The 17023-nt window shown below is 43.2% G+C and overlaps 1 protein-coding gene and 1 long non-coding RNA gene across 14 annotated transcripts in view; one reads left to right on the top strand and one right to left on the bottom strand.

Annotated features, from left to right (window-relative positions):
* Window positions 1–17023, bottom strand: part of NfI (Nuclear factor I) — a 103357-nt gene that overhangs the window by 38000 nt on the left and 48334 nt on the right. For 12 of the 13 annotated variants that reach the window (XM_076367201.1, XM_076367188.1, XM_076367191.1 and 9 more), the window contains 3 exons: window positions 13503–13694; window positions 12572–12755; window positions 202–255 (listed from right to left, as the gene is read on the bottom strand). In XM_076367201.1, coding sequence (XP_076223316.1) covers window positions 202–255; window positions 12572–12755; window positions 13503–13694 — 430 coding nt within the window. The remainder of the gene's footprint in view (window positions 1–201; window positions 256–12571; window positions 12756–13502; window positions 13695–17023) is intronic. The other variant, XM_076367199.1, reaches the window with a different exon arrangement.
* Window positions 1951–5687, top strand: LOC143174478 (uncharacterized). Its single transcript, XR_012998469.1, has 3 exons — window positions 1951–2478; window positions 2558–2649; window positions 4176–5687. It is a non-coding gene; the product is annotated as an uncharacterized LOC143174478 (long non-coding RNA).

Below are 17023 nucleotides of genomic sequence, written 5' to 3'. Positions count from 1 at the left end.
TTCAAGCTTCTTTTTCACGTTTTTCTATTTTACTTATTTATTTACTTCTTATTAATTTTTTTTTATGCTTAGTCTGTCTTTTACACAACGGATCCGATTAAACTGGCAAGATTCAATTGTTGCAACGATAAGAAATCGATGAAACTGACGGTTCAGACTGTACTTTCGCCGGTTCTTTAACGAAGAATTGAAGAGCTTTACCTTTTCGCCGCCTTTCTTCCTCCTTGCTCGCGTTGCAGATGCCGTTTAGAACCTCTGCAACATGAAATTATAAGGAACACATTAAATTAACTGCGTTTGATCGGAAACCATTTGGTATGTCAAAGTAACAGAGATTTTAAACAGAGGTCTCTTATCATCCTCCCGCTAACGACATCCAGACACCTTTGCAATCGTCCCCTATCCTCCGCTTCTACATTCCACCAAAGAATCCCCTATAAAACAAGATCCTCCTCTATCCTCCATCCTAAACACAATTCTCCGATACTTCGCCGAATCCGAAACCTGCATACTCCAATTTCACGAGTACGAATCTAATAATAAAGCTATCCGAACGAAATCCAAAACAATGAAAACGTCTCCGATTCTACGAATCCTCGTCCCAGAAACCGCTCGGAGCGCGACACGATCGTACCGATCCCGAGCCTCCGATCCCAAAAATATCAGTTCCATCGATCCAGCGGATTCGGATCTGCCGGATAAATCCCGCCGCCGATATAAAATTCGTTTCCGTTGGAAACTCGGGACGAACGGTCGCGATAAATGTGTCAACGTTTCCGTCGGTGCCGCGGATTCAAGTTCGACGGCGGGTTTATTTCAGGAAATGAGTTGAAACCGATCGTTTCCCCGAGCGCCGCGACCGCCTGGGATTTTCCGGGACCGCTTCGTTTTTCGGGAAACGCGCGCGCTCCTTGCCGGCCATCTCACCTTCGCTGTCGCACGGTGTTTTATATCGCGGCACCTTACGCAAATCTCATTACGCAACGCACCAAACCCGAAATACACGAGAGCCCGGAACGCGTGTTCGTGTTCATCGCGCGGCGGATCGGCCCGGGGCGCGCGGGGCGTGCGGATCGATCGCGAGAATCGCGGCTCGATCGGCCGGAGGCTCGAATTTTTCGCGATCGTTAAACCGGCCCCTGTCTCCGTTAAACAACGGGCAGGGGATCCTCTCGCCGGCGAAAACGTACCGCGCCTATAAATAGCCGTTGACAAACATACGCTCACCGACGGGTTATTTTTAATTGCGGCTCAACCTTTATATCGCCGCTTCGGACGATAAATCCTCGCTATGGTCGTGAAACGAGCTCCTTCGATCTAGAGCTGGGAATGCTCGATATCGCACGGAATTAGAAGAAATTGGGGATTAGTAGATTCGTCTGCGAAACGGTTGATCGACTTGGTCACTCGAATTTGATGACACCGTTTTTCACAGTGAACTTAATTATATCGAAACTTTAGCTTCTTGGATAGGAGAAATTCGGGGATTTTATTGGGTATCGGGTTGTATGGGGAATTGCATTTATGGATGTAGTCTTGATTAACGTTAACAGTATTGACACTTTGTTAATGGAGATATGAGGAAAATAGGAAAATTGATCAGATATAGGGATTGATGTAGTTTAATGAACGAAAGTGAATTAGAGTGACTTCGAGGGAATCGAAGTGGGAAAAGTTTGGCCTGAGACTTCTGTCGAGGTTCGACTAAGATCGTTTAAATAGAAAAGGTTGGAATTTAATTGGAATTCTAACATTTCTATTGTTTTGATGCTAGACGGAGATTTAGATGCCTTTGTTTGTTTGGTCGCGATGGGTATATAGTAATGAAGCTGTGTTATGATAGAATAATTATTAATAGACGCGCGTCTATAGAGCGCGAAAGTTGAAAAAGAAACAGCGAAACGCGAGTCGCAGTGCCGTTACTTTTAGCACGTTGGAATTATCGCCGAAACGAACGGTTCGAATGGCGTTCGATGAAACAGAAATTCCCTGAAATTACGAGACAATTTTGGGTCACATCGGATTATTGAGAAACCATCGTGTAAACTCGAGAATATAATATTCCCGAAGCAGACGGGCGGCGAGGCGAATTATTCGGATCGTAAACGACAAGCCGAAGCGGCGGAATAACGAATGGCCCGGGACCCGTCGCGAAAAATGGTCTCCAAAATGGTCGCGACGATGGATTTTGCGCAACCGGGCATCGTTTCTCGGGAAAATTAATTGCGACACCGCGGCGAAGGATCCTCGGGCGAGTACCCGGCAAAATTAGTCCGCCGGTGGTCGACAGGTGCGTGTGCGACGCAGAAATTTTAGGAGGCCGATAGATACACACGATCTTGGAACAATAATAGAGAACGGAGAGATCTGTTGACGCTATGTGATCCATGAGCGATCCCGCGATGCCACGGTGAGGTCCGTCAAGGACGACGCAGTGTACGATAGACTTTACGGCCATCTTGCAGAACGTTTTACAACGTAAGTCACTTTAAGAGTTTATAATGTAAACTAAAAATAAATGCCTAGGGGTCTCGCTAACGAAGCTTTGATAGGACAGCTCGCTTTCACGAGAACGAGTGAGAAATAAGTGGTTCTGCATAGAAATCTGGTGGATAATTTTCCTGTGAGTGATATCTTCAACAGGCGAAGGTTTGTAGGGTTAATAATTTCTAGATTTAATAATTTTTGGAGTTAATGAATTGTAAGGTTGATCACTTCTAGATTTAATAATTTCTAGAGTTAATGAATTCTACAGTTGATCACTTATAGATTTAATAATTTCTAGAGTTAATAAATTCTACAGTTAATCACTTCTAGATTTAATAATTTCTAGATTTAATAATTTCTAGAGTTAATTTTAAATTTTTAGAGTTAATGAATTCTAGGGTTGATTACTTCTAGATTTAATAATTTCTAGAGTTAATAAATTCTAGAGCTGATCACTTCTAGATTTAATAATTTCTAGAGTTAATAAATTCTAGAATTGATCACTTCTAGATTTAATAATTTCTAGAGTTAATAATTTCCAACGTTAATCATTTCTAAGGTGAACAATATCGGGCTTAACGAATTCTAAAGTTAATAACTTCTGAAGTTAATCATTTATAACCTTAACATTTGCATACTTAGTGAGCTCAAAATAGATATATTACAAAGAAACGAAATAAAACGATAAGTTTCAAACTGTTTCCACGCTGAATTCAAACATATTCGTTTCAAAGGGAAAAACGAAAGGTTCTTTCATCGGCAAACAAGAGAAATAACTCCAAACACCGATGTACAATCGACTACAGTATCGAAAACGAGTCTTTAATCAAGTAAAAAGTGTCGCGAGCTGTTCTTAATCTCCTAAAATTCAATTGCCGGGGGAAACTCATCAGAATCCGTAACCACCCCTTCAGCCACTTCAATTCGGATCCGAATTCCACTCGTACACAAACTTCATTAGCGAAATTAACCCTCTTATTTCATTTAATACCGATCAATATCCGTTTCATCCCCCGATTCCCACCCTTCGAAACGTCGCAAAAGGGTCAAGATAATTAACCCAGATCTATCTCGCTGTTAATAAATTTCAATAACAGCGTCGTGCCACGCGCTCTGCGTTTATCCCCGGTCAAACGTCAATTTCATCTTCTAACTTCCTTTTACAACGACAAGAAGAAACAAAGTCTCCATTTTATTTTGATAATTCAAAGTGAAAGAGAAATTCAACCCTCTGGAAGAAGAGTGAGATTTTTATAGATACTCAAAAATTTATAGATACTCAATCGTTCCTTTCCTTGCTTTAATGATAATGATAATAATAATAATAATAATTTTATAATATTATAATAACTAAATGAAAAGGACCTTTTATTTTGCATTCGAATCGTTCATTTTCTACGGTGTTCAACTCTACAAAACGAGAACTCGAAAAATCTGATGAAATTACCAATCAGATGCTTCAACACTAACATTCGAAAATATTCTAAGTGAGCCTCCTTTATTTCTCAACGAAGCAACTTTATATTTCTTCGAAGAAAACCGAGGAAATGAAAAATTGTATAGGATAGGAGAATTAATTGCCGAACCTAGGACTCTTTTTCTTCCTCCCCTGTTCCCTTTTATTTATTTATCCGCCGCTTCGGAGCGGTTTTCGTCCACGAGCGGAGGTACGAGAATATTCATTTCAGGTATTCGCGTCGGCACGAATGAAAATCAAACATATAAGCGAGCACGGTGGCTGAAAAAGAGAGAACGAGAGGGACAGAGAGCGAGAGAGATCACGGTACAAGATGTCCGTCGCCTATTTATTTATAGAGCGAGCACACATCGGCACGCATGGTCACATGCTCGCGTGCACGACACACCGACGAGGACGCCGAGCGTTTTTACGAGCCTGTACAACTAAAAAATTTATTAGGCTAGAGTACATATTCGCGGGGATAAAAATCTCACGGAGTACATTTAGAAGTTCATCACGGGAGACGGAATAGCATGGGGTAATTACTCTCGAGGGTAATTCGAGCGATTAAGACTCGATTACTCGACATTGCAGGATTAACAGAAATTTAATCCTTCAATTATTATCAATTATATTGTTTCTATTAATCACTGATGATAGTATAGACAATTACATTGTTCCAACAGATTCCTCACAATATACAACATTTCCTTCATGATTATCACTGCTTCTCTAATTATAATACTTCTATTTCATCTGAATGTCTAATACGAATGTTTCGTCCGAATCAGATCAAAGTTACAAAGATTTCGAAATTTCAATGAGCTCGAAGTTATTAGATCAGCTGTAAGTTATGGAAACGATAACCGCAACCCTTCACGGCGGACAGGGTGAAAAATGAATCCGATCCTATTTGCGTCGTTTCGAGGTTACTAGCTGACTGTTTACGTGTCCCGCGGTTATCGAAACGGGGATGTGTCTAGCGGAGCGGCTCCCAGGGGAGGAGGCGGAGGAATAGTTTTAAGGCGTCGAAGCGTCGAGCGAGTTCGTCCGGCGCGCGTATTCGCCCTAAGAGCTAAATATCGCCCGGCCGGCCGGGTTGCGTAAGTATCATCGTCTCTTATGAAAGTGTTAGAAGAGAGGACAGGTGCCTCCACGCGTGTCGCTCTCGGACATCGCATTTTCGCGATGCCACCGCTCGCCCTGAGCAAGCTCCGTTTTAGCCGGCTCCGCGCGACTCCGGTAATCCGGAATAGACCGGGGTACCTCTGGTCGCGTTTCCAACGCCGCCAGTGAATCAACGCCACGTGGATCCTCGGCGTTGCCTCGCTAGATTCCCGTCGAACCGTGCTCCGCCGAGGGGAAAGCGCTCGCACCGTCGAACCGACGAGAGAAGATGCGCTCGTATAAACAGGGAAATTTAGATAATTCTATATGAAGATGGAACGTTTCGGTGTGTTGATACGGAGGAAACTTGAAACGTGTTAACCCTTTGAACTCTGTAGGATTCAATATTGCAACAGTTGTAATATTAAATATTTTAATGAATCAAAAACTGCACTAAAATTATTAGATTTTCCATATATGTAATTTTCTACTGAGAAGGAAAATGAAATATTGAAGAAATGTTATAACAATCGGATATTAATTAATTTGTTACACCTTCGTCTTAATACGAATCAGTCCATGTTCCTCTATTCCATAACTAGCTACTACTAAGCTACCATCAAACATCTAACCCTTTGAACTCTGTAGGTTTCAGTATTGCACCAGTTGTAATATTAAATATTTTAATGAATCAAAAATTGCCTTAAAATTATTAGATTCTCCACATATCTAAATTTTCTACTGAGAAGGAAAATGAAAGATCGAAGGAATGTTGCATTTTTCATTTTCACTAGAGATATGATAAAAATTGGTTGCAGTTGCAGATAAATTACAAAACCATCTGGAATGATGAGGATTAATAATGTAGAGTGTGTAAAGATATAGAGTACAGAGAATGTTACGTAGAGATGTTTATTCGAAGAAGTGACGAAGGTTCTCGTGAGCAAGCAGCTGAGTTTAATTGTAAGAAGAATACGTAGATGAAAGAGAATATATAGAAACGTCTCGAGAAAGAGGGTGTTCTTGTAGCAAGAAGAAGAATATCGCCACAATCGTCTTAAGAAAAGAAGATTACGAAACTTGCCGTACCAAAGAAGTACATTTTCCCCTAAAAGAAAGAAGATTATAGACCCTACGCGAAGTAGATCAAGACCTTCGGCGACTAATAATATGTAACAACCGTCTCGTTACAAATTATCACACTTTCTTCTTGCTTTCGTAATTGTGCTTGATACCGCAACTTTACCATTAACAATTCATCAGGAAAAGGGGCAAACAAGATACTTATTCCTCGCATGACCCATCGTAATCCATCATAATCCATCATAACCTATCACTCTGAAAATGAACGATTGACAGTAGAAAGCCAATACAAAGTAATGAAGGTTAATAAAGTAGTACACAATTTATATTGAGAAAAAGATAAATAACCTCCGTCGATCTTTCAAATTTTCATCATAACCCACCACTGCGAAAATGGACGATTGACAGTAGAAAACCAATACAAAGTATTAAAGTAATATACAATTTATATTGAAAAGAAGGTAAGTAACCTTCGTCGATCTGTTTCAAATTTTCATCAGATGCTCGACACGATATCGCAGAGCGGGGGGTTGTTAAAGTGGACGATCAATCGTCCCCTAAAGCGTGACAACGGCTTTCGTGGAACGATTGAACGCGGCCGGGAATGAAATATTAGGCATCCCTGGGTCCCCGTGTCCCGGTGTACTTCCCTTCTATAATAATACCGTCTATTAGGTCAGTCGAAACGAACGAACGGAGGCAAGTGTCTACTTTTAGCATACGCGCTCGCGCGGCCGGATAATCCGAAAGGGTCCCGGAGAGTAGCCGGCGGAGCCTTCGGCTATCCGGCACGCACGCGTTGGCAGCCACCGAGTTTATATTATTGTGGTGCCGGCCGGTTGTATATTTACAGAGGGCAAGGAATTTTTATGATGTTGATCGTTCGTCGCGTGCACCAAGCCAGTTTTCTTCTCCCGGCCGGTCGGCCTTTGTGAATTAATCGGCCACGTGCTCGGCCGCCAACTCACCGGCTGCCACCGGTGATCCGTTCACTTGGACCGTGGACGATGAACGTATCGCTTCCTTGTCGTCGACGGAGTCGTACACGCTCGATGAAATTTACCGGTCCATTCAGGAATTTTGATTGAAGCGGTATTGCGTCCGATGGAGATCGGTGTGCAGCCTGGTCTACTTAGACTGAATGGTACGAGGTACAGGTGTATCGGTGAATAGAATGTATGAGGTAGACTCTATATATCGATGAGTTTCCAATGATTACAATGATTGTTGTCGAAGTAGATCGTTGGTTCAAGATCTGGATACTTGTGAGTTGTTGAGTCATCAAGTAACTTGTCTTCATATGATTGACCTATTAAAGGGATGTACTAATCCACATATTCATCTCTTCTAAAAGCTTCACTATCCATCTCTAATTACAAAATATTACCATCGCTGTTCTCACCAAAAGATCCTCCTCTCAAACCTGAGTCCACCATGACAAAGGTCATCTCTACTCCTGAATACATATTCCTCGAGAAAGCTACACGAGCTTGTCTTCATATGATTGACCAATTAAACAGGGATGTCTCATAATCTACATATTCATCTCTTCTGAAAGCTTCACTATCCATCTCTAATTACAAAATGTTACCGTCTGCTAAAGTCTCAAAAGATCCTCCTCTCAAATCTGAGTCCAGCATGACAAAGGTCATCTCTCCTGAATACACATTCCTCGAGAAAGCTACACGAGCTCTACTTTGTTGCGTTCCATTCCGATCGATTCGCCATCGAGGAACCAGCCAGCGAGTAGATAAGCGCAGGCATCGAGACGATCCGAGAGGACGCGGAGCCGAAGAGCGCGGCGCGACGAAGCTGAATGAGAGATCAAGAAACCGAGCCATCTGGAGAGTGCCTAACCTACCCCATGTCTTGGCAGCCGCGCGTTTTTTTCTCTTTCTCGTAGGTGGTGGCGGTAGGCCTCGCCAATTTTTGCGTCAACCGGCTGTAAACATTAGAAAGCCGGCTGCCAAGCCGCACACCGCGCGCACGGCCGGGCGAGAGTCTCCTCTCTCTCTGGTAGCCAGCGGGAGCTCTCCTCTCAGCGCTCGGCAGCGGGAACGGTCGGGTCGGTGCCTGGCGACCGGGTTGCCAGGACGCGCGCACGGAAATTACGTGTTTCACCACTGAGTCAGTGAGTTCGATGAAACCCGGACGGAAAGAACCGGCGGACCCTGCCAGTCGCGAGACAGCCTCTCCTTGCCAGCTGATCGATCAGACGGTCGATCAACGCGCGCCATTTCTGTTTACGTCTGACTTCTGCCGGGCGTATGATCGACCGAGACCGAAACGCTTCGAAGCGGATTTTTCGGGGATTTTTCGAATCGACCGGATGTCGGTGTCTGTTAACCCCTTGCTCTACAACGAGTGAGACTCGTGGTGAAGATTTTCAACGCGGTTCAACAAATATATATATTACTCAGTTCATTCGGATTCATAGCAAACATTATTCCTCTGTAATCAACTACTATACTTAAAAGGAAATATAGATATAACATATGCTTAGAATTTTTCACTTGTTCCAATAAATTATGAGTAACAAAGTAGTCGGTTGGATCACAGTTCAGAAAGGACCGCTAAGGGTTAACCTGCCGTACAACGAGTGAAACTCGTGATGAAGATTTCTAGACCAATTTGACAACAATCAATGTTCATTATCCGCAGATCAAAATACATAACTATTTCGCTATTGTCAATGTATTATCTTCAAATGAAACTTCCGCTTGAAGTAGAATGGAGAATTTTGCTACTTTTCTTCTAAATTGCCGATAGTAACATGTTACACGAGCTTGGTAGCGAAAATAAATACGTTAACGGGTTAACCTCCTGGCGTACTATTCACTTTCGCTAAGCTCGGGTAATATTTTATCGACAATTCGAAGAAATGCGACGAAATGCTCCATTCTACTTGAGGAGCTTCATTTGATGATAATACATTGGTAGCGAAATAGTTTGCTTTGATCCGTGGGTAATGAATATTGATTATTCTTAGATTAGCAGAAATCTTCGTCGCACTAACACTGAAACTATCGTACGAATCGAATTGAGGTACTGTACAAGGTTTATTTCTCAAGTATTTCAATTATAAAGTCTATCTGTACAGATACAAGACTAGAAGGCTCTTCGAACGTCGAGGAACGTAATATTAGTTTGCATAAAAGATTGAAATTAAGTCGCTCTAATTGCTCGGCAGCTTCACGGTAATCCAAAGTTGAAGTCGCACTGCAGACTGTTCGCGTATGTATCACGCAGTTTGCGGTTTAGCGGAACGGGAATTTACGGTTCAACCCTTAACGGACCGGAGGCATTTCGAGTTTACCTACCGCGAAGAAATACGGTAACATAGGTACCGAGCGGAAAGAAGTATAGTACACTTCGGGAAATTAAGATCGGTAGCCGAAAGGTTGACGAAGAAGCTCCTCTGCGCTATGGAATTGTATTATTGGAGTTTCGAAGAGTGATACGTTCGCTCGGGGTAAACTGAAAAACTTCCGGGAACTTCCGGGACATCCAGTAGACAGAAATTGATGTCGGAACAGATAGATTTTCGAAAAAGTACTTGCAAGTTCCTTGAATCTACGAATCTCTCGAAGTTCCCCGATTTCGCCGTACCGATTGCTTCCTATTACTTAAGCTTTGAACCAGAGGAATCACTGATGCAGCTAAAGCTATCATATTCTCATTAACCAGTTAACTGTGGAATTTAGTTGGAAAAACCTGGTTCTACGCGCAATAAAATAAAAAATGGAGCGTGTACTCGTCGAAGGACGAATGCACGTATATTTTAATGAAAGATCAAAGCGAAACAAAGAATCCATCGCTGAAAGAATTAGTATCCTGTCAAGCTACGATGACGTGCTCGTCAAACACAATTAACTAATTAATAACACCAATTACCAAAACGCGTCCAACATTCTCACGATAAGAAACTAAACCAAATACACCTCACCAAACACGCCTAATCCCGAAACTTAAAAAAACGTCTAGAAACCCCAGTACTATTGATCCAATCGTCTTCATCTAGGATCTGATCTAGAATTCGCACCAAAAGGAGAGACAGAGTCGATAGACAGACGAGGCGAGAGACAAAGACAGAGAGAGAGAGAGGTTAAATCAATCGACTCATGGAACGCGAAACGATCGAATACCTTGGACGGTGGACAAGATCGACTATTCTTGAAGCCGATCGTCGAGGTGGTGGGCTCGCGAAGGTCTGCCAATCCGTGGATCCGTTCTATGTAGACCGCGGGCGTCGGGTCTTTGTACCGCGGCCGTTTAAAATGGCGGGAAACGGTCCTGGTCCGCGCGCGCCATGAACACAGCCCCGTTGCATGGGGGCCGGTGGAATTGGCAGAGCGTTCCAAGAAACTTTGAATCGAAGCCGAGTGTAGCGTGGACACTTTGAATGGACGGGACACACGCGCGGACGGTGAATGAACGCGGTCAGCCTGACGAAACCGAGACGCAGAGATGCCGAGACGGCCATGATCGACCTGAAGATCAAGATGACGACCCGACAGCCGCCAAATGCGAGTCGTCGAAGGGCGTTCTGGAGAGTGGACTGTCCATCGAAATGATCTGATCGTCTGGCGTGTGTTTACGTGTCGATCTTTGTCTTGGGGGTTGCGGTTCTCGGATGGTAGATTGTCTTGTTTCAGCATTTAGGGGATGGATCATTGGTCTTTGTGATGTGAGTATTTAACCCTTTGCACTTGGGAGTTTCTTAGTAGGAATAACATTTTCTGAGGCAAAGACATTCTTTGAGATTAATGCGAAGAAATCAGTATATTGAGGAAGGAAGCTATTTTATTCTATTTCACGTATCGAGGAACTAGTTTAACATTAAATAGATTCTATAACTGCGTAACGTCAACCTCCTAATGCGTCAGTAATTGGACTATTCGAATAAAACACCTTTAACTCTTTGCACTCCGAAGTTTTCCACTAGAAATATTTGAACATACTCTGATGAGATAAAAACGATATTTTGTGAGACTAACTCGAAGAGAAATCACGCGTACATTGAGGAAGAAAGGTATGTTATTTCAATATTTCACAAATTGACGCATTGTACAAGGTATAATGTTAAACATCAAATTTTATAGTTTTACTGTATCAAATCAGGTGAGAGTCACCTGCCGAGTGCAAAGGGTTAGAAAACCGAAACCAGTCGTTTTTACTGTTACGGTAGTTCTAGTGTTAAATGTTGGAAGATTAGTTGCTCTTAGTTGATTATGCAGATATTAGATTATTAGTTTCTTCCGTTTGATCATGTAGATACCGAAGCATTTTCTTTAGATTATTTAACGCGTTAAGCTCCGTGTTAGCCACCGGCTTCAGAATTACTTGGAAATAATCATAATAGTCTCCGTTACATACTAGACTATTTCGAAACGTACCACTCTACACGAAAGTATTAATAAACAAAATTAGTTGACGCGTCTGCGTGAAACAGGTAAAAACAGAATTCTTCGCGCAAGAGACTTTGCCAAATCTCTGAATTCGTTCCCAGCGCAAGAGGCTAAGAATAATTATCGCCGCGTTCTTTTAACCGTTTGAGTACCAGAGGTTTTTCAAAAAACACGCTCGAAAGAGGCCGAACAGCGCGATGGCGCTTTCTGAATGGGACGCGAGAAGATCCGAGCGACGCGATTGCGCTCTTTTTACTCTGCGTCGAGGAAAGCTAAGCAGGAGAGTGCTTGTCTTAATCTATGTTAATACCATGTATGTTAATACTAATATATATAGTGCATTAGCTGACATTATTTATAATATAAAAATGTTTTCAAACAGTCACCGTTTAATTCAATGTTCGTTCATAACAAAATCTATGTAGTACCAAATTAATAAATATCCACATATGAATACGAATGAAGAATGTATTCAATAGTTTCAATAATTTCATCAAACGAATATATTTTGTAACTTTCAAGTTACATTGACTTTAAACTTTCACGCCTGAGCGTAAAACAGTTGAAGTTAACTGATTACTTTATTTTATTCACCGCTTCCAGTGCAAAATGAAATAAACCAACAAGTTACACGAGCCTACAGAGGGTTAATTCAATAATTCAATATTATATCTTTTTTCGTCTCCTACGTTTTGCTTCGTGAAATCGTGTGCCATTCAACGTGTTAATTTATAATACATAACAACGATATACAAAATGTATTACTATACAAAAGCAGCGATGCGCTGTAGATGCGTCTGAGTTGAGCGCGTTTCACCAGATAGTGAATTTTGTTAGTTTAGTTTAGTTAGTTGTCCGTATCATTGAAACGCGCTGAGTTTTCGACACGAAACCCGAAGAGCGCGAAGGCGGCGGGACTCAAACGGTTAAACGAAGGACGAGAGCGAACGTGAATTTCCCGCGATTCAAAGGACTGTAGAACGGCACACGTAGAAATGTGTTTTCGATAGTCTCGGCGGTCGCTTACCGTGACTGGTGATAAAATTGGCGAGGTAGAGATCGAGTTCCCGGACGGAGACGTTGATGTGATAGGGGTTGACGCAGAGGCCCGGCTGAGCGCATTCCGCAGTCTTCTCAAGCCGTTCCCCGTCCGTCGACTCCAACGGAATTGCCTTGAAGAGGATCACCATCACCAGGTCCAACCTCCATACCTGTGGAACAACGACAGACACCGGCGTTATTGGCCGCCGCACGAACCACCGGAAGCCGGGGAACACCCGGCCCGATTTCCGCCTGACTTTCTCAACGGTCCATCGAGACGGCGGTTAACGATCGAGTCCAACTATTTCTTGGGGTGGGTCCGATGGTTCTGTGGTCTTGCGGGACCACGCGGGGCCATGGGAAATTTGCGTGCCGCGTAATGGACATTAATAATGTGCGCAGAATGTACACGGGGATTTATCTAATTTACATTGGTCGGGAACGTGGAGGTTAACCCTTGGCAGTCCTGTGTCGAGTCAGACTCGACATTCTATTTTATTGCTATCTCTACCTTTTTCTATATTTATTTGTAGTATCACAATTGTACCATGTAACACTAGGTTTACGGAACGCGTCAATTTGATGCATACTGAATTTATAAACATTACTTTGCAAACGTTTATGTCGGTTTTGGTTGATGCAGTTACAAGAATACGTATCGTAATAACCTGATTTTAAATCCCTAATTTCCAAGATCTAAATGGTCGAACATCAATTTTTTACTGAGAAGGAAAATGAAAGATCGAAGGAATGTTGCATTTGTAATTTTCACTAGAAATACCATAAAAATTAGCCGCAGTTGCTGATAGATTATAAAACAACCTGGAGTGCTAAGGGTTAATGTTGAGGGGATTAGGAAATTGCGAAGAAGGGAGGTTTGTGGTAAGTGGATTAGGAAGAGTGGTGATCAGACGCACCTTGTCGGCCTGACGCAGGCAATCGATCCGACGCATTTTGCCCTTCTGATCAGGATTACTCAGGACACACATGGCTGGCCTCTTCCCCGTGATACTCAGCACGAAGTCCTCCCTGTACTCCTGCGTGATATCCTTTCGTAACTTGCCTAGAAGCCGCGAGGCCCATTTCTGTTTCACCTCCAGCTTCTCGTTCTGCAACAGAGCAATTCGTTTCCGTTTAATATCGTGCGACAATGCCATTTAATCTGTGTAATAAAATTTATTCTTAAATATTTTATAGATAAACTGAGAATATTTTAGGATCCATCTTTTCTAGTAGTCGTTCGTTAAGTAGTACTTTCTCCTAGTTCTAAGGAGAACATTAATTATAATTCACTCTTGAATACCCAGATAAATATCAAAGCCAAAGAAGAACAAATTGTCAAACTTATAGTCATTACTGCTCCAAGTTCAGTATTACGAAACCCAAAAATACTAAATCCTTCTCGTTCAGAAGACTCAATTATCAAACTTTCAGTTACGATTATTTCAACTCCAGAGTACCAAGAAATCCAAAATTACCAAACCTTCCTCGCACAGAACACTCAACTATCAAATTCATAGTTATCATCATTCCAATATCAAGAGGTCCTCAGGAGCCAAATCCTCATCAAACGACTCAATTATCAGTTATCGCCCCCACTCCACTACCAAGAAATCCCAAAAATATGAAATCCTTCTCCGACAGAAAACTCAATTATCAAACTTTCAGTTATCATGATTCCAATGTCAAGAGATCCTCAGAAACCAAATCCTCGTCAAAATTCTCAATTATCAAATTCATGGTTATCACCATTCCAATATCAAGAGGTCCTCAGAAGCCAAATCCTCGTCAAAATTTTCAATTACCAGTCACCATCGCTCCACTCCCAAGAAATCCCAAAAATACGAAATCCTCGGACAGAAGACTCAATCGTGCCTGAAACGGACCTCGGTGCCGGCTACAGGAAAGCCAAGAGGGTATAACACCGGTGGCAGGAGGCGGGAAGCGACAGGCCGACCAGACGATGCATCATAAATGTTACAAGAAGCATATTCCGAAGTTTCGCGTATCGATGTCCCGCGGCAGCTGTTGATCCGGAAAGTTTCTCGAGTTTACAAACTCGATGGCTCGGGACCAAAGGAACCGGGCGACCTCAAACTATTCGACGAAACGATATGCGGGATCACGTCCCCACACCGTGTCCCTTTCCCCCATCTCTCCTCCCCCTTCGCCGCCCAACCCCCGTTTTTCTCTCTCGATATCTTGACCTTACTCGCGTTCTACGTGTTTCGTGCCCCCTTTGCTTTTCTCTCTCTCTCTCTCTCTCTCTCTCTCTCTCTCTCTCTCTGTCCGTCTGTCTGTCTTTCTCGTCCGTGTTTCGTTCCCTTCGCGCATAGAGAAGACGAAGCTTTATAATCAGACACTCGCGGGCTCGCCGCATCTGCATTGTCGACGCTGAGCGACGGAAGTGGAGCGACCCGCTTTCGAAATTTACTATATCGTTGTTGACTACGCGTTTAGTGGGTCAGTATATAAATAGTAGGAATTTGAAAGAGTATGGCCCGATGCGATACGTAAACACGGCGCGCGTGATCGGTTCGAGCCGCTCGCAAGTAGGCTGAACGGTTTTGGGTTCGGAGCTGCTCGCCGGAATGGAAGTTTCGCGAGTTTCTCGAGTCTCCGTTGAAAGTTTCTTCGCTATGTTTAGTCGCTTGCTCGCGACGGAGCGTGGGGAAATTACTGATTCAAGAAAGAAATAACACTAATCAGTCTATTAATAATAATAGGCGTATCACGCGTCTTGGAGACTGTAATATTCGAATAGCTTCAATTGAATTCTTAGAGGATGGTTATTTGAATAAATAAAACCAAACTTAACAATCCATAATCTATACAACAGATCTACCAATCAAACCTAATATCAAATATCCATCTCAAGAAATACAAAATTCATCTACCATTAACCGCGAAACACCATCTCATTCATCAAACTTCCACCTACAAATCACAAAATTCCAAGTGCGCTCGAGTGCGCCACGAAGCAATTTAAAAACGTCGCACCACTCCACTTTCCCTTAACAAACAATTCTCTCGAAGCGAACCGACCTCTATCCGAATGCACTCCAACCTCGATCCCCGACTGAAAAAACCGAAGAACCCCGATCCGAGGAGCAAAACCCAGGAGTAGCGGGGGACGTCGCGTCAAATTTATCGGCGCATCAAAACCGCATTGTCCGCCTATTTCGAGTGAAGAGTAGCCCCGAGCGGCCGCGCAAATAAAATTCCGATGTCCAGGCCACGGCTCGGCCGGTCGTTTCTCTGTCACCGTGGAAATCTCGCGAGCTCGCCCGTCCACGGCGTCGATCCTCTCCCGCCCGGCCGGTTGACGGCCGACCTAAGCGGAGCGCGTCGACGCCGATTATGCAGCGCACGCCCGCGGCCCTCGTCACCCGTGGAATAGCAAATGCACGGGTGCATAAGGTCCCTGAGAAATGCATTGAAAGCGCGCGGAATGCATCGCGCGACCGGCGCAGCCGATCTATCCCGCCTAGCCCCTTTCTGCCACGCACGTGCGGCCCGCGAAAACTTTGTGGAAAGCCACTGAAACACACTGCGGCGGGGGCAGAGCGGGGGGACGCGCGTTTCTGCACGATCCGCGGCGAGCGACGCACGCGTGCACGCGCGAGGATCGACGCGATTCCTGGAGCAACGGAGGTTTCCGGGGATCTATCGGATTTGCGCGGTTCCTCGGGACCTCTCGTGCTCCGGATTCGCTTGATTTTGTAAGGGGATCGCGGATCGTAGCTGAGGTTCGAATGTTTTGAGGATAACCGCGGTTTTAGGGAGGGAGAAGTTTTGAATTCGATTGGAGAAATGAAAAAGTTGTGGAGAGGCTTTGATTGTTTTCTGAGTTTAAGAGATCGGCTTGGGAACGGATGTTGAGGTAATTCGGGATTGGAGGTTTTTGATAGGGGTGTGAGGTGTTTTGTGATGGGATGTGAACGTGTTTTGGAACTGTTGAAGGCTGGAATTAACCCTTTGCACTCGAGAGGTGACTCTCACTCACCACTTGACTTCGTACAGTGAAACTATAAAATTTGATGTTTAATATTATACCTTGTACAATGCGTCAGTTTGTGAAATATTGAAATAACATAGCTTTCTTCCTTAATGTACGTGTGATTTCTCTTCGAGTTAGTTTCACAAAATATTGTTTTTATCTCATCAGAGTATGTTCAAATATTTCTAGTGGAAAACTTCGATTATCGATGCATTAGGAGGTTAATGTTACGCATAAGACTTTCTATCTTGCGATGAGATGTAAAGATCTTTTAGAATAAAGAAGAGCACTAAGTAACCCGTTTTATTTGAATATCCCATTGATCGATTAGAAAAACCTTAACATACATGACTTAACTTACTATATCAAACTAGGTCACCTCAGCAAATCACTGTTGTATCCTCATCCATCAATCAAATCAATCTCCAATTATTCACC

Source organism: Nomia melanderi, chromosome 4 (assembly GCF_051020985.1).
Source record: "Nomia melanderi isolate GNS246 chromosome 4, iyNomMela1, whole genome shotgun sequence".
NCBI classification, from domain to species: domain Eukaryota; kingdom Metazoa; phylum Arthropoda; class Insecta; order Hymenoptera; family Halictidae; genus Nomia; species Nomia melanderi.
Note: the sequence above shows the minus strand (reverse complement) of the source record. Positions and strands in the feature narration are given on the sequence as shown.